The sequence below is a fragment of the Talpa europaea genome (assembly GCF_964194135.1).
Source record: "Talpa europaea genome assembly, chromosome: 7".
Taxonomy (NCBI): Eukaryota; Metazoa; Chordata; class Mammalia; order Eulipotyphla; family Talpidae; genus Talpa; species Talpa europaea.
The window spans coordinates 24847946-24875101 of NC_140074.1; the positions used below are offsets into that span (position 1 = coordinate 24847946).

At 34.8% G+C, this 27156-nt stretch overlaps 1 protein-coding gene across 3 annotated transcripts in view; it reads right to left on the reverse strand.

Annotated features, from left to right (window-relative positions):
* The window catches only part of CCDC171 (coiled-coil domain containing 171), a gene marked incomplete at both ends in the record, with an annotated part of 235424 nt that overhangs the window by 157158 nt on the left and 51110 nt on the right, over positions 1-27156 (reverse strand). For all 3 annotated transcript variants that reach the window (XM_084237472.1, XM_084237471.1, XM_084237473.1), the window contains 3 exons: positions 907-1013; positions 12165-12267; positions 25634-25772. In XM_084237472.1, the coding sequence (XP_084093598.1) occupies positions 907-1013; positions 12165-12267; positions 25634-25772 (349 nt within the window). The remainder of the gene's footprint in view (positions 1-906; positions 1014-12164; positions 12268-25633; positions 25773-27156) is intronic.

Genomic DNA, 27156 nt, shown 5'->3' on the forward strand with positions numbered 1-27156 from the left:
TTTAGGCCTTTTGAACAAGACAGAGGGTATTAATAAGACTCACTGGTCCTTCTTTGTTCACCTTAGTAAACTAAAGTAAAATAATATGAAATATAATAGTTTCTGAAAGTGAAATATAATGGTTTCAAGACTTTTGCACTATGTGAAAAAAAAACAGATAAACAGGAGAAACACTATATTCCATGCTACATGGCTTATCTTTGGTTCAAATAATCTATTTTTTTCTTGTGCTAACTCATTGTATTTAATGTAATTATTTCAAATTCTCTAACTTAACAAGATGTAACTAAAGAAGCTCTTCAATTTTTAAAGTAGAAATTCACAAAATATTTTAATACCCAAGGAAATTATCAACCCACTCATTTAATACAAATGAGATTATAAATAGAAACACGAGCTTTTTCAGTCAGCAAACTAAAAACTTCTGGGTTACATCAAACAGATACTTGTTTTGAAAAATTTCTAACAACACTTTACTCCCTTTAGAGATTGAAACTAACTTCTCTCTTTTTTATTAAGACTCCCACAATTTGTAGAATTCTTCAAATACTGACAAAAATCTAAATTTCCATTGCAGATATACAAATTTCAACATAAAAATATATTAACATTAAAATATAACACATTAACTACATGACTTGCATAAGCATAGATAAATAATGAAGACCAAGAAGTGACAGAGTCTTCATAAGTTTGAAAAATATAGTTGACTGAAGTTACAAAAACATAAGTGAGACACAACTTTAGGCGACACTTAAAGAAAAAACAGTGACAGACAATTTATTATTTTTAGTATCTGTGAAGCTGTCAACACTCCCAATCTTTTTGACCTTTGTAACAAGCAAGGGATACGTACTGCTGCTGGCCGAAGGCTATATGTGTGGAGCCAAACAGTGCAAGTGTTACCTCATTAGATGCATCTTCCAGCTTGTTCTGGTAATCTGTCAAGGTACGCCTCAAAGTCTCAAGGACAACAGAGAAGCTGGGAGGTTTATCTTTGTCCTTGTGGATGCCTCAAGAAAAATATAGAATGAAAATATACCCTTAGAGTCACAAAGAGACAAAAGCTAAGCAAACACTAACATAGCTATTACAATTAGATAGAGCTGAAAAGACATTACGAAACATCCAGCAGATTTTTATTCTCCAAAGTATACTGCTGTATAGCCAAGTATCAATAGCCTTTTAAACAAGTGGTCAAATTAAGTTCATAATATAGAGACAGGTTTTAGATTTGTGACTATTTTGTAACTTAAACAAGGCCCAGATTGTAGGTAGTAATGAGCTCTTTTCTTTTTTTCCCATCTCCTAAGTATTTGTACACACCTGCTAGCCAACAAGTAAGTGAACAGTCTATATTAACATAGCTGTGAGGACATAGGTACATTTACTTTGGTCCTTGTGGTTCTAATCAGTCAGGTCTGTTTTGTTTAAATATTAATTTCTTAACCTAAGAGTACATCATTTTCTGTTTTGCTTGGAAATATTCTTCTATCCTTAAAATTCTCAAGTTACTATTTCAAATAAATAATAAAAATGCTATTATCTACATGGGCCCACATCATGTTTCAATTAAAATCTTTAAAACTGATACTCACTATAAAAATATGAACATTTCCATATTATGCCCTCAAACTATTTTAATTTAGTTGGGCCATAAATTAGTTGAGTAAATCAAGGTCACATGGGCAAATGTAGTTCAAACTATTAATACAAAATAATCAAAACTTTAGTTTGTAAAGTCACCTTAAATTGATTGCTTATTGTACTACTCTTCCTTTCACTATTACAAATTAGGTATCAATTTTACAGTATTCTTATTAAAAATATTTTATTTTATTGTTATAATTTCTCCCCATCATATTTTACAATGTAAATATTAATGTAGAGAGGAAAGATATTTTCAACAAAATTTTAAAAAAACTTACAATGTTTTATTATTCATTGATTCAGTCAACTAATTTACTGAATTCCTATTACTAATCAAAGCATTAGGCACATGGAGGTGAACAGCATTATGCTAACTGAAATAAACTAATCACTAAAAGACAAATAATATAATTCCACAAATGAGGCATTTAAAGTAGTCAAATGACCTGTGTCCTCACTGAATTTACGATATAAAAAAGGAGGGGATGGGCCTCCCCTGGTGGCGCAGTGGTTGAGCACTGGGCTGCGAAGCTGCCGGCAGCTTCTGCAGCGCCAGCTCGATCCCAGGCCGCCGGCGAGGGTCCCACATGGCGAGGCAGACCTTTCCTGCCATGCCCGCTGCTTCCCTCAGCAGTGCATTTCGTCGGTCTGCCTGTTCTATTCCCCGCTCTGGCTCTGGTGAATTCTCTCACCCTTCCGTGCTTCTGACTGTACCCAGTGCTTGTATAAATAAATAAATCTTTAAAAAAAAAAAAAAGAAATATTTTTTTAAAATTAAAATTAAAAAAAGGAGGGATAGTTAATAAATAATTACATGAGATCATTCATTGATTCTTTATCCAATTGCTAGAACTGGAGAGATGTAGAAGAAGGTAGTTATAAAGTAAAAAGAAGGAAAAGAAAGAAAAGGGGGGAAAAGTCTTGGATTATCATAGACTATTCATCTGAGTATTGGTGATATTTACTGTTTTAATCTTGGAAATATATTATTAATAAATATATTACATTCAAGAAGATATAATTGAATCACTACCTTTAGTGTGGTATCATTTAGACTTTCTCAAACAGAAGGAGAATATTTAACTTAAAAACCAAAAGTACTGCAAAGAACACATATCTCAGTTGGGGAGGGGGAGAGACTGCTCTGAACCATGATAATGAAGGAGACAGTACTCTTTGTAATGACTATGAGTTAAAAAGACAGACAACTCATTAAAAATTTTATTAAAGGTCTTCCAAATATATATTTTAAAAATTGCTCTCTTGCACAAGATAAAAAAATGATATGTATAATTCTTTTCTTTTGCTACTACACAAGTAGGCCATGAATAAATCATTCAAGGACACTCGGGAAATCTGCTGGTTTTACAATAAGGAAGAAAAACTTCCTCTTAGAAATTCAGAAGAATAAAATCATCTTAATATGTTGAGGAATAAGGGGACAAAATATCCTGTCCTTGCTGACCCACATACAGTCTTATATTCTGCATGAAATAAAGTGTCTTTGCCTGAACATATATATATATACACACACACACAGTAAAGTCCAGAAGTATATCCTACCTACATCCATTACAAAAAGAAATACTTACTGGTTCCTTAACGTGACAAATGTTACAAAGGGCGACTGAAGACCTAAGACTTTATTTACTAATTTAATTTTACCTAATAGTATTCCAATCTCTACAATCCAAAAAAACAATAGATACTAAAGTTATCCTGTCAGAGGAAGGTGTAAAAATTCACAAATAAAGAGTAGTAAAATACATACATACATATATACATACATACACAGACACATACAACATAGAAATAAACAAAATTGAAGAGTGGTCATAAGATGATTTTTCAAAGGTCAAAGTCCAAATGAAATGTCAGGAACACTTATATTTAGACTTCAATTAACACCAACTCAAAATCTCCTGAATTTCTCTGCCTTTCTTCCCGTAACATGTATCTCTATGTATGTGTACACTTAATACCTTCATATCACCACTGGCTGCTTCGGCCTCTCCCTCTCACTTTTAAGTATGTTTCAACACCGGATATTCCAAGGTAAACCTTTTCTTTGGATTAATAGCCCACAGACAGAGTGGGATAGAAGCCCTCCACTTAAATGTTTATTTTTAAACAATCTCAAAAACCAAATAATTTTACATGAATCAAACCACTGTTGTTTAAGCTGGTGTTGATGTTATAACTTTGATAACTTATAGATCTCCAATAAGAACAATAAATAAGCTGTAGTGAATGAGGTGACTCTATCTCCACCACCTTCTCAATCATTCTGTTTCAGTCTCCTGTGAGATTTCATAAGGGAAGAATTACTAAGAAATAATAGAGCGTATAAAAATATATAGAAAATAAGTAGTCACATTCATCCTCAGAACAAATTCATTTAAAACACCCTGTCATTTAATGTTTTTAATCATTGTGTAAAACATAAAAAATAACAGCCAAATGGGTTTTATTGTCAACTGAGTAAATCCAAACTTTTAATATGTTGACGACTAAGAAAATGCCTTTCTCATTCTGAAGCACTAAATATAAACAATTTGTTGGATTTTTTTATTTTTCAAACTCAACCTACATTATCTTCATTTTCATGGGTGCCCATTCCGGAGTTTTAAAGGAAAATGATTGATAACTTTCCTAACAAAGCAGAGTATTTACTATGTAAGTCCTATTCATTCATTCCCTAACTATGCCCCACAGTCTCCTGTCAAAAAAACACATCCTTTACCAAGGTTTGAGAAGTGAATTGGTGAAAAGAACATTAGCATCCTTGACAAGTTCTGTGTGGATTAATAAGCTCTAGGTAGCCAGAGGGCCATGGATAACAATGAGAAATGGTGCCATGCTGGGTTCCCTGAATTCAATGAGGATGATAGAACTTCAGATAACATAGGCATCATGATAGAATTTAACTTTCAAAGACAAAATGAATTTAAAAAATAGTTATGGGCAGTAGACTCAAAGTCATAAACAAAATGGTTTTACCCTTGGGGAGAGTTAGTATTGGCTGACTGATCAGAATATCCCTAGGACTAAAATAAATAGGCACTCTACTTAAGTATTTTCCGATTTGTATAGACAATCTGTAGGTCTTATTACCAAAAACAGGACTTAAATCAACACAAAAAAAGTGTCTTGGACCTCAACCAGTTCTCAAACTTGAGCAATTCATAGTCCCAGGCTCCTTGAATAAAGAGGATGAGTGTCCTTTAGGAATCCTAATATATTGCCAAAAGATTATGCTGTAAATCTTCCTCCTTGCCTTCTTCAAAGAATCAGAAACCATTCATCAGGGTGACCACTCACTGAGGAAGGATAATTAAACACCCTTATCAGAAATAACTGGACATTAGATCTAAACTGACAGTAATTCATGGAGACCTAATGGTTCAATAGGTAGGGTATGTGCTTACAGAAATCACACGATTAATTGCTCAAAACCCATTCCTCCTTCATGTCCCATGAGTGAACTAGTCATAGAGAGCTTTCCATGGGCCTTCCTTTGGCAAAGGTCTATTTTCAGTGGTCTCAGTAAGTACCAGAACCCTTCCTTCTTACAGTTATTTCTCCAGTTTGGAATACATAGTTTGAATGAAATGAGAGCTCTACAGAGGAAAAACAAATAGAAAAAACGTAAGTGGAAGTTAGAACTCTTACCTATCAAAATAGTAAATCAAAAACAATGTCACTTTCTTAGATTGCAGAAATTGGTACCTCTCTTAAAGACTTGAAAAATAAAGATGTGGTGATTCTAACATTAGCATTCATCTAACCTATCTGGCTTGCAATGAATACAGATGAACCTTAGAGAATGACAGTGAATTACTATCAGCATTATCATATGTTACTCCAATTGCAGCTGTAGTGAAGGATATAGTTTCATTGTTGAAACAAATCAATAATTTCCTGGCAATTAGGAATGTAGTTATTTCTTCTATATCCTTTTAGTGAAAAACCATTGGAACAGTTTCTTTCACTGGCAGGGCCAGCAATGTAACTTCACTGCCCTTCCTCAAAACTGTATCAACTCTAGACCCCTATAATAATCTAATCTGTAAAAATCTTAATTAACACTCTATTCCAGAAGATATCACATGTTCCACTCAGTTTTTTACCAAATTGATAATATCATTCTGACTACTCAAGTTCAAGGAAATTTGGCAGGTCTTCATAGGTGAATCACAGTATAAACTTTCAGGATTTTGGAACAAAGCAATCCATCTCCACATATAACCAAAACTATTTTGTTCTTAAAAATCAGCTTTAGAAATGCTACTGGTCTTTAGCAGATAGTACATGCATTGCCACCAATTTACCATGTGACATGAGTTTCCCATCATAAAATGGCTGTAGTCTGATCAAGCAACCCATAAATTTGGGTATACACAATGGCATTCTATCATTAAGTGAAAGTAGTAAATAAAAAACTGGGTTCAAGAAAGTCCTGAAAAGTACAAGTAGCATGAGAAAGCAGTCCTAATTCCAATGAGCCCTATTCTTATTACATTGCTTCTTCTCTTCTAATTGAGAGCCTGGATCAATGGAAAGCTCTCTGACTAGTTCACTTATGGGGACATGAAGGAGGAATGGTTAAATAAATAGTTCTGTATGACTTACTGACACTACTCAAAATGAGCAGTTGCAGCACTACAGCCTCACTCAAGAGTGTTCTGAAAGATAGTGAAGTGAAATCCTCTCAGTAGGCAAAATATCAAATAATGGGCCTGACTGTTATTTTGCTGGACTAAGAGATAGCCAAAGACACAAATGTAGACCAATTGACGGATATTATCTAACAGATTGGTTGAATGATCAGGGACTTGGAAAAGACTATGACTAGAAAATTGATAGCAAGATGGTCTGAGCATTCTCCAAATGGGCACCATACCCAGATCAAATTCAGTAAAGAGGACTTTAAAAAACAGAAGGACAAGACAAAGCATTCTGTGATGTCAGCCAGTGTCTTTTCCTAGCCACCTTGTCCTTACTTACCTTTGTTTGGCTTATAACAAAGAAGTCATGGCAGCAAGACTGGAGATACTAGATGGGTTCAGCAACATGGACTTCCATTCACTAAGACTAATTTAATTACAACCCCTGTTGAGTGCCAAGTCCATCATTTACCAGACAAATTGAACCCATGATACAGCATGAGTTGAACCATGATATGGCACCATCCTCCCGGGGGACTATCCAGTCACCTGGTGACATTATTTATACTAAGTCACTTCCACTAGAAAATGAGCAATACTTACTAAGGTAGCCATTTACTCTGGTTATAGACTTTCCTTCCAGAACCATACTTCCAGAAGTAATAACTCCATTGAACTTACAAAATACCTTATTCATCATTGACCAAGAACTATTTTAAAGCAAATGAACTATGGAAATTAAATCAATTTCATAGAAACTAGTTTTACTACGTTTCCCATCACTCTGAGTAGTTAGAATGCAGAATAGTAGAGCTGTCTTTTGAAGATTCATGGCACTGGCTAGATATCAACATTCTGTGGGACAAGGAGGTGCTCGAGGTCAGTAATCAGTGTATAAAGCATTTCTCCCATAACAAAGGTCCACAGGCCCTGGAATAAATGTTGGAAACAAGAGTGACTCTTCTCACTATTATACCTAGTGATCCACGAGTGAAATGTCTGCACAGTTGCCTCCAAAACTGTGGGTTTATTGGACTAAACCATAATATCCAAGGGAGAAATGCTTTCCCCATGGGACACAGCAATGTTTCCATTAGAATGGAAGCTGAGAATGGCACTTGGTCATTTCTGAGCTCCTGATGCCAGAAAAATAAAAACAAAAAAAGGTTCTTCTCTACCAGGACAATTGATCTTGATTGTTAAGGGAAACTCAGTAATAAGAAAGACTATTTCTAAAATGTAGAATATCTTACTAGGCAACTGTTACTACACTCATGCTCTTGATTAAAGTCAATGGACAGCAATCCCAATTCTGTATATATGCAAAAGAACTGAAGGTAGTCTCATGTGTAAGTAAACCAAAGGGTCATCAATAGATACATGGATAAACAAAATGTGATATATATATATATTCCATAGATTATTATTTAGCCTTAAAAAGGCATTTACTGTCACATGCTATAATATGGATGAACTGTGAGTATGTTACTATAAGTGAAATAAACCAATAACAAAAAAAAACAAATACTGAGCCTCCCTGGTGGTGTAAGGGGTTAAGCACTGCACTATGAAGTATTCCTCAGCCTCTTCAGCACAAGTTCGATCCCCAGTCGGCTGGGGAGGAACCCACATGGTGCAGCACACCTCTCCTGACTTGCCCGCTGCTCCCCTCAGTAGTGTACTTTGGTCAATCAGCCTGTGTTGTTCCCCACTCTGTCTCTGGTGAATCCTCTCACCCCTGGCAGCATAAATAAATAAATAAATCTTTTTTAAAAATTAAAAAAAATACTATTCTACAATATGACACATGTAAAGTAGTCAAATTCATGGAGACAGAAAGTAGAATGGTGCTTACCAGAAACTGGGAAGAGAGAGACAAGGGGATATGATGACTCATTTTATTTGTAAACTTGACAGGAAAACAGACTAAGATATTTAGTTAAATGTTGTTTCTGGGTGTGCCTATAAAGATGCTTCTGAATGAGACTGACATTTGAATCACTACACGGAGTATAAGCTTGCTCTCCCCAATGTGGATGGGCCCCATTCAATCCACTGGAGGCCTGAATAGAACAAAGGCTTTAGTAAGAACTGTTTCTCTCTTTGAGATAAGACACTATCTTCTGTCATTAAACTCAGACTCAAATTGAAACACATGATAAGCTTTAGGCCTTCAGAGTTGTACTGGAACTATATCATAGACTTTTCTAGGTCTGCTGTCTACCAACAGCAGATCTTGGATTCCTCAGCCTCCATAGTTGTATGATTAGTGACCCCATTAAAGAATGTTGAGCACTCATACTGAAGTCATTCCCTCAGATTTCACACTGAAACTATGAGCATGATGAAGTAGGGCAAGTTTGGTTTGCAAACCTCAGTGAATTAGGGGCTAAGAGAAGAGAGAAAAAATTGGCAAATGTCACCAAGAGAGGCCTGTGGGCTACTGTATAGGTATCCTCAGCTTCTCAGTAACCCAGGAATCTCTAGTTAAAAGGTATTAGCCACGAAGTTCATAGCACAATTAAAATTCTCAATAATATACTAGATTTCAGTGATAATCCTTTATTTAAAAAGTAAAGGAGGAAAGAGGAAAGGAAAAGTCCAATTTCTTGTCCTAATTTTCCTATGAGCAGTTCCTGAAACAGCTTAATTCCTAGGTGATATATGTATGCCACAGATCTCAAACATTATTTCTATTATTTTCTAAGGTCCTTCAGCCTCTCTGGTACAAAGGAAAAAAAAGTACCTCTGAAATGTTAGAAATGATTTCCTCCAGGAAAGAACGGCTGAAGAAGGTTGGAAGACTCTATCTCAGTCTACATCTACCCCGAGGAGGATCCAAAACTGAGCCACAAGAAAAATTTCCTTTTATGAAGGAAAAGTCACATCACATATGTGTTAACATCCTCAGGCAGAGGTGAAACTGTATTTGAAGAAACTCTAGGCAAAAGCATGACATGGGCTCAAAGGGGGCAAGTATTTTTTCCCATAAACATCCTACTATAGAAATTTCCACCAGAAAATAAATGAGATGTAAGCAGCTGCAATGCTTCAATTTCAGTGGAAAGCAGAAATAGGGAAATAAATCTCCCTGTTCAAGAAAACTGAAGCTATCTTGTCTAGTGAAGTGGAAAATCAAGGTGATATTTCCATGTCATGTAAAATTATACATTTTTCTACTGAGGGTCAATCTTACAGGTGATGCCTATGGATGCTACACAAAGGGCTGCTATAATTTGGAAAGAGACTCCATAACTAACTAATAATCTCAAAAACTTAACTGAAAAATAGACCTCCACCCTGATATTCATTCATCCTTTTATTCATTCATATTAACAAATATTAATATTGAGTACCTACTCTGTGCCAAGTATCTTTTAGCTGTTTAATATACATTAGTAAATAAGAGACAAATATTCTTTCCCTCAGGGAGCATGGATACTACAATGGTAAGTTTTATGTGCCAACCTGACTGGTCTAGGCAAAGTCCAAATAGCTGGTAAAAACATTATTGTTGTTGACTGCAGAACAGAGGCTACCAGAAGGGAGAGCAGGGGTGAAAGCAAAAGGGAGAGGGGAGCTAATGGACTATGGTAGAGAATTACTGGGGCTTTGGTGGTAGACATGGTGTGGTCAATAAACATTTGTAGAGATTTGAGCCTATATGACTAAAACACATACAGTGCTATAAACCAATTTTATCTCAATATACATTATATAAATAAATATATAATTTTTAAAGCTATTTGGGTGTGTCTGTCAGGGTGTATCTTGAAGAGATTAGGATTTGCAGCAGCAGAATAAGCAAAAATACACCCTCACCAATGCAGGCAAATTTTATTAAATCCATTGCCTACCCCACCCCTTATCACCCTGCCACCTGCCCAATATAACAAAAGGTGGAAAAAGGACAAATTCTCTCTTTTTCCTTGAGCTGGGATGTCTGTCTTCTGCCCTGAGACTCTGAGCTCCTGGTTACTGGGTCTTTGGATGCCAGCATTTACAACAGCAACCAGGTTCTCAGGTCTTTGCGCTCAGACTGAATGAACTTCCCTGGTTCTTCAGCATGCAGAGGACAAATCATATGATTTCTCAGTGTCTACAACAGCACAAATTCTGTAATAAATCTCCTCATATAAATACCCTATTGGATCTGTTTTTGTAGTGAGCCCTAACTAATGCAGATATAATAATAAATGTACTATCCAGTATGCTAGAAATTTTGGACAATAGTAAGTGCTCTGGGGGTGGAGGGAGAGGAGAGCAGAAAAGGGAGAAAGGCAGGTGGCATAGGAATGAGCAGTGGGTAACCTTCAAGAAGAAGGTAAAGTTTAAGCACAGATGTATGAAATATTTATAAAGGAGCCATGTGGGTATATCTAGGTAAAAAAAAAAAAAAAACTTTCCAAAGTAGAAAGAATGGCCAGCACACAGGACCCCTAAGACGAAAGCATGTTTGGTGTGCTCAGGAAACAGCAGGAGATCAGAACCGTGCAGACAGAGGAAGGGAGGGGGGAAACACAGGAGCTAAGGTGAAAGGACAGACCACGTTGGTCTCACAAGTTAATGGCAGCACTTTGGCTTCTACACTTAGTACAATGCGACACCAGCATGGTTAAGAACAAAGGAAGAACATGTTCTAACTCAGATTTTCAAATGTTCCTTCCAGTGGTTATAACAAAACAGACTGAAGGGGAAGGGGAGCAAGGTGGAAGCAGAGAGACTAGTTAGTAAAAGAGGAGCTGGTAGAAGCACTAGGAAACAAGATGCAAGCTGTGACAGTGAGCACTAGTTAGGAAATCAAATTAAACATTAATTTCATAAAGTTACTGCTAAAATAGATGATGGGTAAAAGCAGACCCAGAAAAATGGACAATAACAAAGAAAAATTTCTAAAAGTTCACTAAAAAATTTGTAGATCCACAAGGTGAAAATGAACCTTTTTCATATCCTTATGATTTTTGGAGGACAGAGAATTTTCTGAACTTAATTCTTCTAAGTAACTCATTTGCCAAATACATGTTTGATTCCTTAAAAAAAAAAAAGAGTTTTGCAGTTCAACTTTAAAGTGTAAGAAAATAAATTTTACATCCCTTTTGAAATACACAATTGAATCAGAAAACAACTAAATAATTTAAGGCCGACAGTAGTCACAGAAAACTGAGGTAGAAAAGTAAAAGTATTTAAGTCAAAGCTGCTATAGCAAGCACAATGGCATAATCACAAAAGAGAAAGTAGAAATCACGGGCAGCATTTATTGGCCAATTAATGCTTATGTGAGTTCCCAACATATGCCTACCTAAAATACAGGTTTTAAAGAACTTTATCATATTAAGTGGACTAATACTAATGTTAAAAACATTCTGGAGAATATACACGATCGTAGGAAATAAAGGAGAAAGCCAGCTTAGAAAGCAACAGTGTGGAATATGCACTATGCTACAGCCTGTGTCCTACATAACCTTTTGAATGCATGACCTTTAAGTTGCTGAAGGTTGCCTCCGAATTTGGCTCAGTTTGATGGAAACATCTGTTCCCCTTGCAGGTATACTGTAAGGACTTTTTTCTCAGTTGGATTCAGAACACAGCAAGTGAGCCCTTGTCTGTCCAATCATACAGACCCCAACACTTGTAAATCAAGTTCTGGGAGGACAACAGCAGGTTCACGTTCCGTCACCCTTTCTCAGCCAGCTAGGCCAACTGACTGCTGTGAGAACTGCTCTTATCATGTCATCAAATCAAAACATGTTGAGATGAGGGACTAGAAGAGGCATCTGCAGAATTCCCAAAATGTAGTGACTTTGGAACATTGACAGATGCATCTGTCATTTTATACCTTCAACTAACCTGATGTCCACTGGCCCGACACAGTAAAGCTGTCCAAGATCGATTCCAATTCTTTTACGTTATTTTCACATGTCTCTACTAGAAAGGCCTGGTGCTTCTTAGCCTTTTAATTGAGAAAAAATTACACATAATAAGGTCACATTATAAGCACTGCAGACATTTTATGTGAACATATATAGCACAATTAAGTATAAGGAAGCTAATAGTGACTCCATTCAAATCTATTATTAATAGACATCTTTCTGTATTAAACACAACTTTTACTTGGCTTAATATAAAGTTTCAATAACAATTTACTGAAGACTTAGTGCCTGACATTATTCTGAGTATTTTATATATAGTAATTTTTTTTATCCTCACACAACCCAAAGTTTATAGATAAGAAAGCTGAAACACTAAGGAATTGAGAAACACTTTAAAAGATCATGCTTTTAGCCATGTGGCAAAATGCCAGATTCAGAACACACTGCACCAGTCTACTCAAGGGGTGGTGGTAACTTAGGGTAGGGTCTTAGCAGTGAAAAGGAGGTTGGGGGAAGTATATGCACTGGAGGGGTGTGGTTGGAGTGTATCCTTAAATAAAGAGGGTATGTCCAGACCTTGATAACTTTTCACTGGATTAGATTATGTTGACTGGATTGGACTGAATTGGATAGGACTGGGTGAGGGCAGAAAAAATACTCAAATATAAGGAGTTAAGACTGATTCCAAGGTTTCAGGATAGAACTGGGTGGATTTCAACAGTTGAGTGAAAACAATAAAGGCAGAAAAAGTCTCCTCTGGACTACTTTTTTTTGCTTACTTACTTGCATGTTTGTTCTGGCAGGTTGTAGGAACAAAGAATTTTGTTTTGAGTATATTCTATAAGAGATATCTTTAAGACACTCTCAGTCCCAGCACAATGCCTGGCAAATTACAGGCCCTACATATATTAATTTAAACTAACAAATGACAAATAAAGTGGAAAAATATGGGAGGCAGATGGACACAATGATGGAAGCTGAGAAGTCAGGTATAGATCTGGAAATCATCTACACATATTATCTGAAGATTGCCTTGAAAGTTGTAGATGGTAAGAGAAAAAAAGCCCAGTAATAAGCCCTAAGGAACACCAGAATTTAATATTTAGGGAAGAAAAAGCGAACAAAGAATATTGAGAAAAGAAGAAAAACAGAAAAGTAAAAATAAAAATAAGGGAGCATTTCAAGGACAGAGTTATCAATTGTGTCGGCAAAATATTCAAGCAAAATGTAGACTATAAGATGTGCTCACTGGGCTTGGAGATAAAGGCACTATGAAAGAATGCTTACAGATATAGAACAAATGGGTGAATAGAAATTATAGAACAAACTTAGTGTTATAGAGAAAAAGGGAGGCTCCATATTCCCTGCCCCACCTAATAAAGAGTGGAGTGACCAGGCAAAGATTTAGAAGACTTGAATAAGAACATTTAAAGAACACACAGGATAGGAGACCCATGAAGCACACTAGCTTCTCAACCTTGAACATGCACCAGGGATTTGGGAGACTTAGGTGAATTAGATGGGTAGAGACACATGGGGAGGCTGAAAAAATGGCAGCCTTTATCCTGCCTTATTATGATTTTGCTCCTTTCATCCCAGACTTGCCTGGTCCCTTCTGCTCCTTTCTGTCAGAAAGTATCTTAGACTTGTGGGCAAGTTTTCAGGTCTAAGTGGCCCGACTTTGCACCAACTCTGTTTGGCCGGGCATTTACCCACGGGGGGATGGGCAACTTTGGGTGCTTCATTGGAAAACTATATGCTTTCTCTTCTTCCCTCTCTATGCACATTAATATTAAAGTTCTTACACACTAAGAATATGCTTTGTCTTTGCATGGCAGATGGCAGAACCTCTCTAGAGCACGCAAAATGTAGGGGTCCCGGGGCACACCTCAGTCTGCCTGCTAACATTAAAATATGTAAAATTAATTATTCTTTGTTTAGATGTCAGTTCAATTATCACTTCTTTAGAAAAGCTTCACATCCCTGACTATATCAATTCCTTCTGTGAGATTCTCTGATTTATCACAAGTATGAGTCTACATTTATTTGAGTAGGTCTTTTTTTTTTAATATTTTTACATCATTTTTCATTTTTGCATAATATATGAATTTTCACCTTGGTTATATTCCCCATACAATTTCCACCCCCCTTATTTTGACCCTAATCCCTCCTCTCCACCCCCCCCCCATAGTGTGTCTCTGGTTTATAGTTGCTTGTTGATTTTGTGATTTTGATTTTTACTTTATTATAATTAGTCTTTTTCCTGGTCCCTTATTCAGGTTTTCTAAATTCCTGCTATGAGTGAGACCATCCGGTATTTTTCTTTTTCTTTCTGGCTTATTTCGCTGAGTAGGTCTTTTTTTTAATGTCTATCTTGGAATTTAATCTCCATGAGAAAATAAGTATAGTCTTTGTGTTTTTGTCATCAGCCTATCCCCAGCATCAAGACAACACTAAGCATCTAAAATAAAGTTAAATAAATTATATTTACATGCTATCAACAAAATACTGATAAATCAATTAGGATTCATTTACACAGACTTTAAATAGGAGGAAATGCTTCGTCAGGTATTAATATGGAAATATATCCAACCTGTATTGCTGAATTAAAAACAAGAGGGGATGGGAAAGTTGTCTTCTACTATAAAGTAAATGGTTTAACTTACAGCCTACTAAGCTGGCATATAAAAACACAAATAAGGCCTCCCTGGTGGTGCAGGGGTTAAAAAACACAAATAAGGCCTCCCTGGTGGTGCAGGGGTTAAAGTCTCAGTGTTATCAAGCTATCACCAGCCACTGCAGCATGAGTTCCGCATGGTGCAGCAGACCTCTCCTGTCTCTCCTGCTGCTCCCCTTAGCAGTTTATTTCAGTACATCTGCCTGTTCTGCTCCCCACTCTGTCTCTGGTGAATCCCTTCACCACCACCATCCCACCTCTAGCCTACACCCCAGTTCTTGTATGCATAAATAATCTTTAAAAATAAATAAATAAATAATAAAAATACAAACAAGCAAAAAAAAAAAAAAAAACACCACACTTCGTTTTCTACATTAGAAGACCATTAGCACCATGCTTTTTAATGTAATATTAAAGTTAATATGGGGAAGAACAGTATGTTTAACATGCTATAATGTGTAAAATGTGTTTTTGTGTGTGTACTTATAAATGCAGAATCTCTATAGAATCACAAGAAAGTAGTAGTAACTGATTACCCCTCAGAAGAGAGATTTTTCACTATAAAGCTTTTTTTTAATCTTTGAAATACTGTATCATGTGTACCATTATCTAGTTAAAAAAATTAGATTTTTTAAAAAATAGTAAATAAGCAAACAAACAAAACCACTTTTCCATGGCAGATATACATGCATTTTGTTAATGTGATAGGGGACACTATTGTAACAGTTTATCTCCACAGAAAGGGGAGGTTCCAGGTTCCCTACTCCACCTGAGGAAGTATGGCACTGAAAGGATGAAAGGGTGGGCAGCTAGAAAAGACTGGAGAAGACTCTGAAGGAGAAGACTTTGAAGAGGGCATGAGAAACATACAACCATGCAAAGAAGAAACCATGCTTGCTTCTCGGCCTTGGACTAGTACCAAAGACTTGGGGGACATGGGAGGAGACACCTGAAAAAAATATGGGTGAGAGACCCATGGAGAGGCTGTCCCCTTCAGGGAACCATGGTCCCCTGCTAGTAGGTCCCTTAGACTTATGACAAGCGTTTGGGCCTCAGTGGCCCCAGTTTGGGCCAACCCTGTTTAGCTGGACATTTATCCACAAAGGGATGGGTAACTTACACACTTCATTTGGAAATTATATTCTTTCTCTTCTCTTTATTGCACACTAATTCTGTTAACGTTCTTTTCTATTGGCAGTCTTACACACTAAACATATATTCTCTCTTTATGCAGCAGATGGTGGAACCTATTTATAGAGTGTTTAAATTTGGGGGTCCTGGCTATGAAGTAAGTAAGGAAAGAGGGTCAGATGGAGATTTCTATATATCAATATTACCAAAGCACAGGACTACAGGCCACTTAGTGTTCAGGTCCTTAGAAAAGGAACACCAAATTTTTGTTATTAAAAGTAAAAGAATCAACATGAATTTTATCATTTTATCACTAAAATTGATTTTAAAAAACAGTATTTATAAAGCACCAATCATATCTACACACACAAATATATGTACTATATATGATGCAATATATATGTTATATTTTTTATTAAATACTTCTAAATATTAAGGATTTAATATTTTATTAAATTAAAAACTGAATTAAATGTGTCAAACAATAGAGAAAAATAGAGGTAATTCAACCCTCACAGGTAAGATTTACTCAGTTTTATAATTATAGAAGTCTTACTAATAATTTTTAATACAGTCTTGTGTTGCTTAATGTTTCAATCAATGACAGACTGCATATAAACCAAAGGTATGTAGATTATGCAATCTAAGTTTGTGTAAGTACACTCTATGTGCAATGATGAAATCCCATAATGCATTTCTCAGGATTTCACTGTTGTTAAGCAAAGCATGACTGTTAAGCAAAGCATGATAAAAATCTTATTTTAAATGATAAAATTTTATATAAAATATATCGACACATCTTTTTAATTCTAATTCTATAAAGGATGACAGCATACATACCAGTATATATTGTAAGGAAGCAAAATCTGCTACCTCAAAAAATGTCTAGAAGTGGCAAAAGGTTTATTTTAAGGGAGGGGCTCTGAAGGCTAGGTGATGGTGCTTTTTTTTTTTTAAGATTTATTTATTTATACAAGAACCGGGGTATAGGCCAGATGGGTGGGAGGGTGAGAGGATTCACCAGAGACAGAGCGGGGAACAGAACAGGCAGCCTGACGAAATACACTGCTGAGGGGAGTAGCGGGCGAGACAGGAGAGGTCTGCTTCGCCATGTGGGATTCTCGCCAGCCGGAAGGATCAAACCCGCCCTGCAGAGGCTGCAGACAGCTTCACAGTGAGGCACTCAACTGTCTGTGCCACCAGGGAGGCCCCTGATGGTGCTTTTGTGAAAGACTTTTACATGTATAAAGAACTCTCTCCTTAAAGACATCTCCCTCCTCTTACCAAGAAGACCTAGCCTCCTTAACTCTTTTCAAAAACCAACAGTCATATCTTTATTTGCTTTGTTTTCCCTGGTAAACACCCTAACTGACCTTTGCTTTTGTTCATCCACTCCAACCCATAAAAAATTAGAGTTGTCAGGATGGCCAAGTGGTGTAAGCACCAGATTCAAGCACCACCTCCACCCCTTACAAACCATTCCAACCTATGTTTTAGCTGATTTATATATGATGGTGTCTGAAGCCAGGTGGGCAAGTTACTCAGTTTTACTGGGTCTCTCCCATGTATACAGGAGGTATACATGTTATCATTAAACTGTTTTGACTTTTTCTCTTATTAATCTGTCTTGATACTTATTTGACAATTTGTCCACCTAGAATGAAGAAGGGACAGGATGATTTCTTTTGAGCTTTGAAATACCTCACATTTCCTATCGAAGTCTGACATCTTTCCACATTACTTTCTTTCAGTTGCAAAATACTCTATTATTTAGATGTACCATTCGTTAATTTAGTGAAGCTTCTACAGCTAAAATTTGTAGGTTATTTGCATTTTTTGTTAGTAGTACAATATACATCTTCACTATCTACTTGTACATCTTTGAAAGTATATCTACTCAATAAGCTTCCAGAAATAGATTTGATGGGTAAAATGTACAATTATTTTCAAACAATTGTTACTAAGTTGCTACCCAGAGACTCCTACCAGTATGTACTATCATCAACATTGTAAGGCTCTATTTCCTAATATCTTTCCATTTTCATATAAATGCAAAAATTAATCTTTTTAATGACTACCTTCAATCAAAGGAATATTTTCAAGGTTCATCATGTTATATATTGTAGTATTAAGTATCTAATTTATATAGTCTAAGTTATTACATCATAAGGATAAGGCATTCTTTAGTTATCCATTCCATAGTTGATGAACATTTAGGTTGTTTCCACTTTTGAGTTATTATGAATAACATTGCTATAACATCACATACAGGCTGTTATGTGAATGTATGTTTCATTTATCCTGGGCAGACAACTAAGAGTAGAATTGCTGGTCATATGGAGATGCTAAATTTTTTCAAAAACTGCCAAATGTTACTCAAAAGAACTCTATATACCATGTTAGCCACCAGCAATGTGTGAGGGTTCCAAATTCTCCAAATACTCACCAAAACTTGTTATTGCCCATTTTTTATTATGGCATGCTAAGGGATGTAAAAGCATTATATCATTGTGGTTCTCATTTGCATATCCCTGAATAATGGTTTTGAACATCTTTCCACATGCTTATTGGCCATCTGTATATCTCCTTTGAAAAAATGTCTACTTAAACCTTTAGCCTATATTTTTTAAAGATTTATTTATTTATTCATACAAGAGCTGGGATACAGGCCAGAGGTGTGGGGGGTGAGAGGATCCACCAGAGACAGAGTGGGGAACAGAATAGGCAGATTGACCAAAGTACACTGCTGAGGGGAGCAGCGGGAGAGACAGGAGAGGTCTGCTGTGCCATTTGGGTAGCTCCCTGGCCGGGGATTGAACTCATGTTGCAGTGGCTGGCGATAGCTTCACAGGTTGTGTCTTAACCCCTTGGGCCACCAGGGAGGCCCTAGCCTATTTTTCAATTGAGTTATTTCTCTTCTATTATTAAGATGTAAGAGGTTTTCTATAACATGTCTATTATCAGACATTTGACTTACCAAAACTTACTAGCATTATGTAGGTTATATTTTCATTTTCTTACTAGTATCCTGGAAATATCCAAAAAAGTTTTCAATTTGGTGAAGATCAATATATCTAACATTTGCCATTTATGCTCTTTGTTGTGATGCCTGAGTTTATAGTTTTAGCCATTATATTTGGTCTAGAACTATTTATCTTGTACAGGTATTCAAATTCATTCTCTGGCATATGAATATCCAGTTCTCTCATTACTGTTCATTAAAAAATACTATTCTTTCTGCCACTGAATTCACTTGACACCCAATCAATATGAGTGTAAGGATTGATTTCTGGACTCTCAATTCTTTTCCATTGATGCATATGTCTGTCGCTATGCCAATACCACGCTATCTTGATTGCCATAGCTTGTAGGAAGCTTTAAAATTGGAAAATGTTACTACTCCAACTTTCTTCTTCTAGATTATAGTGGCTATTCTAGGTCCCTTGCATTTCCACATAATTGTAGGATCAGATTGTCAATTTCTGCAAAAAAGTTAGCTGTGATTGATTGCATTGAATTCATACTTCAATACAAGAGTATTTTTAATGACTTTTTAAATTTTTTACATCATTGTTCATTTTTGAACAATATTTGCTTCCCTCCTTTTAACATCTTGACAAATAACAATATTAACTTATGCCACTAGAACACGGGATATCTTTCATTTACTTAGGTCATGCTTAATTTCTCTCAGTGATAAATTGTAGCTTTCAACATACAATTCTTACATTTCTTTTGTTAACTTACTGCCCAGTGTTTTATTGTTTTTTTCTATTACTAATGTAATTGCTTCCTTAAGTTCATTTTTGATTGTTCACTGACAGTCTATAGAAATACATTTCATGTTTCGAACTTGCATTGTATCCTGCAACCTTGCAAAACTGATTTATTAGTTTCTAATAGTTGTGTTTTCTTTCGCATTCTCTAACATAGAAGTTCAAGTCATCTTCAGTAGTTTACGTCTGCCTTTCTAAAATGGATGTCTTTTATTTATTTTGGTTTTCTTGCCTAATTGACTGTAACTCCAATAAAACACAGGTTGGTGAGAGTGTCCATCCTGTGTCTTGTTTCCTGATCTTGGAAAGAAAGAACTCAGTCTTTCATCATTAACTATGATATTAGTTATAGGGTTTTTTCTCTTTTTATTTCTGTAATATTTTTAAGTAACATTAGTTTATAACACTCTTTTTTTCCTTCTCTCTTTATTGTTTGTATCAAAGGAAGCAATGATACTACATATAGGAAGTGTTAAGTAGGGCAGATTATCTACCATCATTTTAATACTAAGCTCCTATTTATGATATAAGTGGTTGAGAGACATAATTTTCTGAAAAGACTGTTTGAGGAGAAGTACAAACTTTTGGACTCTGACAAAATTTGTCCAAAAAAAATCTTTACATTTTGGAGATTTCAGTTTTTGCTTTTTTTTTTTTTTTTTTGAAGGGTAAAAATATAATAGAGACAAGCAAAACAAAGGGTCAGGCAAAATCAAACGAGTACCAAACCCTAGAAATCTGACTTTGGTACAGAGGCTGTAAGTGAGGGAGACAGAAGTAAAAGGGAAGAGGAATAGACTATGGGTATCTTGGTGGTGGGTGTGTCATGGTCACATGGATCTGAGAGGTGTGATCCTATGCCTCTGAATTACATAGAGTTTTTGCCACAATAAAAAATACCTTTTTTAAACAGAAAAATTAAATATGAAAAATAATTTATCTATTAAGAGATATACTAAATATTTTTAATTGATAATTGAAAAGACAAATTAATATTTTAAATACAGGTTGAACCTTCGTAACAATGGCATATAATTCCTGCAATTTCTGAACATTTTTAACTCAAGTAAGCTTTTAATTTTTTAATTTAAATACATTTTAATCTATTACAAAGGTATTCTGAGTAAAAACAGGAGAGCATCAGAAGCTATAGTCAGCATCACAAACTGACTCCATAGTTCACCTTTTTATCAATGTCATTCTTACATACCCAGTGCACTTATAAGGACTCAAGGAGAGATTGTTCTGGTTAGCTTTCATGATCAGTATCTTTAGTTTTTCCTTTGATGATAATATCTCTTACTTCCTCATAAAGCAGTTTACTATTTCATCCCACCTTGCTTGTCAATGTTGCTTCCATGGATTTGAGCATTCCATGATCCCAACTGCTTTTATCCTATGATGAAATGTCACCCTCCTCTATGTAGTTTTTTAATTAGTTTATTTTCCCTTAGATGCTACCTTCCAATCTGAATACAGGCCTTCAGTGCCTCCACGCTCTCTGTGCTTTCTCTCTCTCTCTCTCTCTCTCTCTCTCTCTCTCTCTCTCTCTCTCTCTCTCTTTCTCTCTCTCTATCTATCTATCTATCTCTTGCTCTCTCACTCTCTCGCTCTCTCGCTCTCTCACACACACATACCCATTTTAGTTTTTCCCAAGTCACAAATGATATTTGATTTTTCAAATATTACTAAGTTATAGAAGAATAAACTTCAACAAGCTTAATGAAAAAGATTTATGCCCACATTATAGTTACAGCAGGCCAGCCATATAATGAACATATAAATTCAAGCAATACAAACACACACACATTCAATGAATAGTATTTAATAGCATTAAATTTTTAAGGATCACTATGAGAGACAGAAAGTGATGTGTACAGTAGCAAAATGAATGATCATATATAAAAGCCACCTCTTTTCTGAGCAAAAAACAAGAACGAATATTTTTCTGTAAAAATTCAGAATAGGGTCCTTATTAGCCCATTAGTTTTGAATGCATCCTACAAAATCAGAAACATGTCCTTCTAGAACAAACCTAATAGATCATTGAAGCAAAAATATTATCAAAAAACATTAACTTCACCACAAGGCAGAGCAATCAAAGCACTTTCCAAAATCCCATCTAATGCTAGCAATCACTATTATTATATAATCAGTCAAACCCCTAAAGTATAGGGAAAAAATATACACTTGACCATTTTCAATCACAAGTTCTTTAGAGAATAAAACATTCTTTGAGTAAAACCTCATGAGAACTAGAATTCCCTTTTCAATATATGGTCTCTCCTAGAGCTGCAACTAAATATTACTGAGTGGCAGAAAAACAAACCTCAAGAAATGATGGACTTAAAAAAATTTCATTGAAGAAACCACAAAGCAAGTCCTAATAATACCAATTTAAAAATGATAGCTCCCCTGCTTCAAGAGAAGCAAATATGAAAACTCACGGTAATGACTAAAAGACCCAATTGGATCTGCTGAGCCTCTGATGGACTTTAATAGGTGTGATCACTAAGTGGGTTAAACTAGAAATATAATTTTATTTAGTAGTTGATTAAATCATTATTAAATTCATAGATTTTTGAAATTAATAGTTCAATTTTAATCAAAAACTTTAAGAGCTAATTCAATAGCATATAAAACAGCATATGAAAATAATTTTGTTAAATCTTTTGATATCTTATGTGAAATTCTAATTGATTCTATGACAATAATATACCATTCATTTACTAACCATATCCTTTAAATCCATACATTGAATAGGAGTAATTCCATTAAAGCAGAAGTCTAATTAAGGTCAGTTGGGTTTGCATTTCTTAAATACTCACAAAAGACTCAAAATACCCAGTTTGGACTTTTCCAAAATTATGTTCTGTTTATATCCCGTGAAACAGGGGAGCTATCACTTTCCCACTGGTTGATTAACACTTATGTTTCCTAACCTAGATGATCTCTAAGGCCTCCTCCAACTGTAAAAGGCAATGCTATATTGTTATTTTTAAGTCTCAAAACTTCCTCAAGTCTTTGCATATTATTAATAACACCTGATCACACTGGTAAACCTCTGGAGGAAAGTGGTTTTAATTTTCTTTTGCAATGCAAGAGAGAAAATAAAGACCGAGACTTGAATAATGACCATGAATATGACCTAAACTAGAAAACAAGCTGTTATTTCAAAGGGAGAGAAAAATTGTTCTAAGTAATTTATGCTTCCCATCTATATTCTACAAAATACTGAAACTATTACATGCAAAAGAGACATAACTGTTGGAAAGACATACTAGGGTACAAAGAATTACGAGATGTCATTAAAACAAAGTTTCATTTCCTAAAAGCAAAGGTGTAAGTCTCCCCTTGTCATTTTCTCCTCAGTCAAAGACAATTATGTATTCAAAGCAAAACTGAAAGTCAGACTTTAAGGATGAAGAACTAGAAATACTATTTTATGAGGGTTTTAATTTGATAGCTCTTTAGAGAGACATTTTAAACTTCCCCCTCAAAGGCCACTAATCAACTGAAGAAAAAAATAAAGGAATATGAACAAGAAAGTTATATATAGAAAAGGCAATAGATAAATTGTCAATATTAAAACATTATACTTACTATTTAAAATAATATTATTTTCATTAATTATATTTCCATTAGATAATTTTTTAGATAATTTTTAAATATTATGGTCAGATAAAGAGAAAATCAACAATTCTAATAAGTATAAAACTGAGCAAATTAAAAGAGAAAGGAGAAAGGTAATAATAGTATAAGGGGGGAAAGAGGAGAAAGATGGAACAAAATAAAACATAAACTCTTAGGAGTTTAAGAGACATGAAAAAGTAGAGAGGAATATAAATTAATTAGGTGGAACTACAGAAACTAAATCACTTAGGTTGCAACCTGAATACATTTTTTGAACACCCCATTAACTCATCAGTAAGAAACTGCAACCCAATCCATGAAGCTTTGAAAAATTGATTAGTCTACAATCTTTAGCACTATGATCAAAACAATAGTGTTTTATATGATGAATGTCAAAGATCCAAACAAGCTAACAGAAGTTCCTAATGGATTACAATTTGCCTTATTTCAAACTATCTATCAAAATGTAAAAGTTAAAAAAAAAAAAATCTATTGGCACCAAGTAAATATTTTTGATCACAAAGAACCCCATCCTCTGTGAAAATTCAGTCTTCTTTTACTTTGTATCTAAACATTGAAGTGCTAGAAAACCAGAACTGAGAGAGTTCACGCATATTATATGTTAGTATGTCTTCACTGTTGCTATTACAATTCTGTCTCTTCCAACCTACTGAATACTGTGTTAATAATCTTGTAGATCAAATCCAAGATTCAGCTAAATGACTCTGACATGTTTTTCTCTTCCACTGATTCAACCTCTTTAACAGGAGTTAAAATATAGGCGAGCCAGTGAAACTTAGAGTAACGCATAACACTAGACAGGCACCAGAATATACTACATAGAGAACTCTAAACTTTCCAGAACACCACATCTGAAGTACTCAAATTACAAACTCAATCACAGAGCAAGCAATAACATCAATTCCTGAATTTAGAGCACATTAAATATCTCGAGACTGCATATGATATTGGATCATCTAAAAATGACACGTTAAACTTTACTCATCATTACCTTTCTATCTGGGTATCATTGATTTCTCCAGCATTTCTTAATATAACCCAGAGTCTCCACCTTTTGGACAAGGAGAAAAAACATTCACTTTCCTCAATAATTGATATCACTAAATACTGTGGTAGTAGTGTGAATGAAAAGGAAGTAATAAGTCTCTGAGTAAGGGAACAAGATAAAGAATATAAACTTGACTATAAACTTTATGCCCTCCTTGTTGAGGCTCCCAGCAAACTACAAAGTTAGGAGCATGCATCAACCAAATATATCCATTCATCAAATGTTTGTTATGTTATGTTATATCCAACAAATATTTACGCTATGTTATTGTTTAATTCATTCACAATCTCTTGAAAGAAATAATACACATCAGATTTAGGTGAGTGTTGTGATGAACATGCCAGACTAAATATTAAAGGAACACAAAGACAGAAAAGGGAAGAAGTCTGACATTAGGTGGATGCCAAAGAAGGAAAAGATGGACTCATGGAAAGCTTTACAGATTGCAAGATATCAGAGCTGGGAGCGACAGGATGTACAGGAAGTTGTACAGGAAGTTGTACAGGAAGTTGAAGCAGAAAAGAAGAAAAACATAGGTCTATGTGCTTCAAAAGAATAAACAGCCTAACGAAGAACAAAAATGCATAAAAATATATAATTCATTTAGGAAGCAAAAGTACTCTAATATTGCTGAAGCAGCACAGATGGAGGGCACACTTCAGCAGGGGAAGGAGGGAGTAGGATAAAACAAGGGTGCTCGGAATTGTATGGGGACTACCAAAATGAAAATGCATATATTGTACAAAAATGAAAAATTGTGTAAAAAATATATGAAATTTAAAAAATGAAAAAAAGGAAGCTGGAAAAACTAACATGGAGTCACAAAAAGGCCTTCAACTACATGTCAAGAAGCTGGAAATATAAAAAACAATGTAAATCAATATTACCTCCATAAAAGAAGAAAACCCCTGAATATACATTCCTAAAAGTCTACAATTCAGAATTTTCACTAGTACAGCTAATTTTCCCAATTATCACAAAGAAAAGAGGTTTTATTATGTACATCTTTGTTATAATCAGCATCTGCAGTTTTGAAATTTTATATCAATGTCACTAAAAATACTCCCATACTATCCATTGTATATAGGGGGGAAATCTGTTAAATATCAAATTTCACCCAATAAAGTAATTGCCATAGGGTATTCTTTTTTTATCCTTACCATTACAAGTTCTTCTTGTAATTCACTGCAACTTTTTTCATTATACTGGAGTCTCTTTGATAGGTCTATAATTACTTTCTTCTGTTCCTCGATCTCTTCATTTAGTTTCTTGTTTTTGGAGAAATACTCTCTTTCTAATCTGAAAAGTTAAAGTATTAGAGCAGATTTTTCAAATATTCTTTTATTGACTCCTATTACACACTTAAGTGGCAGATGTATCATGGATTTGTGACAAAACCCTTTAAAGCCCACCTTTGGGGTTATGCTTTATCAAGGTTGTAAACACTAACAGTGCTACTTTTTTATATACTTTGGGGTAATATATTTAGAAAAATTAATTCCTATATACTGAGTGAAATGAAACAAATTTATATTAAGTCCATTCAACATTATATCTTAGACTAGTGTTGTCCTAAATTAAATTTAGCTGGAAGGGATCATGCTCAGTGAAATAAGCCAAAAAGAAAAAGAAAAATACCGGATGGTCTCACTCATAGCAGGAATCTAGAAAACTTAAATAAGGGACCAGGAAAATGAATAACTATAAGAAAGTGAAAATCAAAATCAACAAAAAACTATGAACCAGAGACACTTTTTGGGGGGTGGGGGGCGGGAGGGGAGGGATTGGGGTCAGAATGGGGGGGGTTGCAATTGTATGGGGAATATAAAAATAAAATTTATAAAAAAAATTAAACTTTAAATAAAATTATTTAAATAAAAAAAAATAAAAAATAAATAAACTAGATTTGCAGATTACCATGATTTCCTGCTTCCTACCATTGCCGTCATTATCAGTTACTACAGCTAATGAGGATTTGATACATTGAAACTCTAAAATAAAGAGATGCTTGAAAAGCTTTAGTTCATACTATAAGTTGTAGGTGGAAAAAATATAACTAAGAAAATTGGATTACAGAAATATAGAATATTCTAAAATTATATATTTATATAATTATATTACCAAATATATACTTGTTAAAATAGGCTTATTGTTACCAAATCTTAGCTAAGGTCTTCAAAATGTGTGTGTGTGTACTCCACCTACTGATAGATATATATCTATATCTATATATGTATGTATGTATACCATCTAAAATAATGTAATGCAGGAATGTTCATTGTTAATGAAACTACTAACCAAAATTGTAACTCAGAAATATACAGTTTTTTCCTACTGTCTTTTAGTGAGATCCTGCCTGTATCTACCTGGGAGAAAACAGAAGCTTAAGAACTTAAACACCGGTGATGTTCAGGTAGCATGTTCTCATTATCACCAATTGGTAAACCATTCTAGCCAACAGGTATAATAATGTCCCACCCCAAAACTCACTATTCTCAAAGTTGCAAAATAAAGGTATGATTTAATTTGAAGATTTAAAATGTAACAAGTCTTCTTTTGGAAAACATTATCCAAAACTTAGAAATACTTTGCAACATTAATACTTAAGAGTTTGTGACTCTAAAAAATTTTAAAGAAGTTTCTGAGGAAAACTCAGAATAAAAAATAGAAAAGGAAATGACTT